The following is a 424-nucleotide window of genomic DNA, read 5'->3' on the forward strand; positions in this document are numbered from 1 at the left end:
GGCGGGAGCGCCCGCCGCCCGAGCCCTGGAAGCCGTAGCTGTCGGGGAGGTGGTTGAAGCTGAGCCCGTTCATCATGCTGTACATGGGCTTCAGCGCCTGGCATTTCCTCCGGAACCCGCGGGGCCGGCGGCGGAACGAGCCCTCCTCGAACATGAACTCGCTGGCCGGGTCGATGGTCCAGTAGTGGCCCTTGCCCGGGCGTCCCAAGCCCTTGGGCAGCTTGATGAAGCACTCGTTGAGCGAGAGGTTGTGGCGCACCGAGTTTTTCCAGCCCTGGTAGGAGCCTCGGAAGAAAGGGAAGCGGCTCTGCAAGAACTGGTAGATCTCGCTGAGGGTCAGGCGTTTGGAGGGAGAGCTCTGGATAGCCATGACGATGAGGGCGATGTAGGAATAAGGCGGCTTCTCCGGCCGCCGGATCCCCGC

The 424-nt window shown here is 64.4% G+C and overlaps 1 protein-coding gene across 1 annotated transcript in view; it reads right to left on the reverse strand.

Annotated features, from left to right (window-relative positions):
• The window catches only part of FOXF1 (forkhead box F1), a gene marked incomplete at its 5' end in the record, with an annotated part of 2,771 nt that extends 2,350 nt beyond the window's left edge, over positions 1–421 (reverse strand). The window contains one exon of the mRNA XM_031060119.1: positions 4–421. Within this exon, the coding sequence (XP_030915979.1) occupies positions 4–421 (418 nt within the window). The remainder of the gene's footprint in view (positions 1–3) is intronic.
• Positions 422–424: the final 3 nt, after the last annotated feature.

Source organism: Geospiza fortis, unplaced genomic scaffold, assembly GCF_000277835.1.
Source record: "Geospiza fortis unplaced genomic scaffold, GeoFor_1.0 scaffold102, whole genome shotgun sequence".
NCBI classification, from domain to species: domain Eukaryota; kingdom Metazoa; phylum Chordata; class Aves; order Passeriformes; family Thraupidae; genus Geospiza; species Geospiza fortis.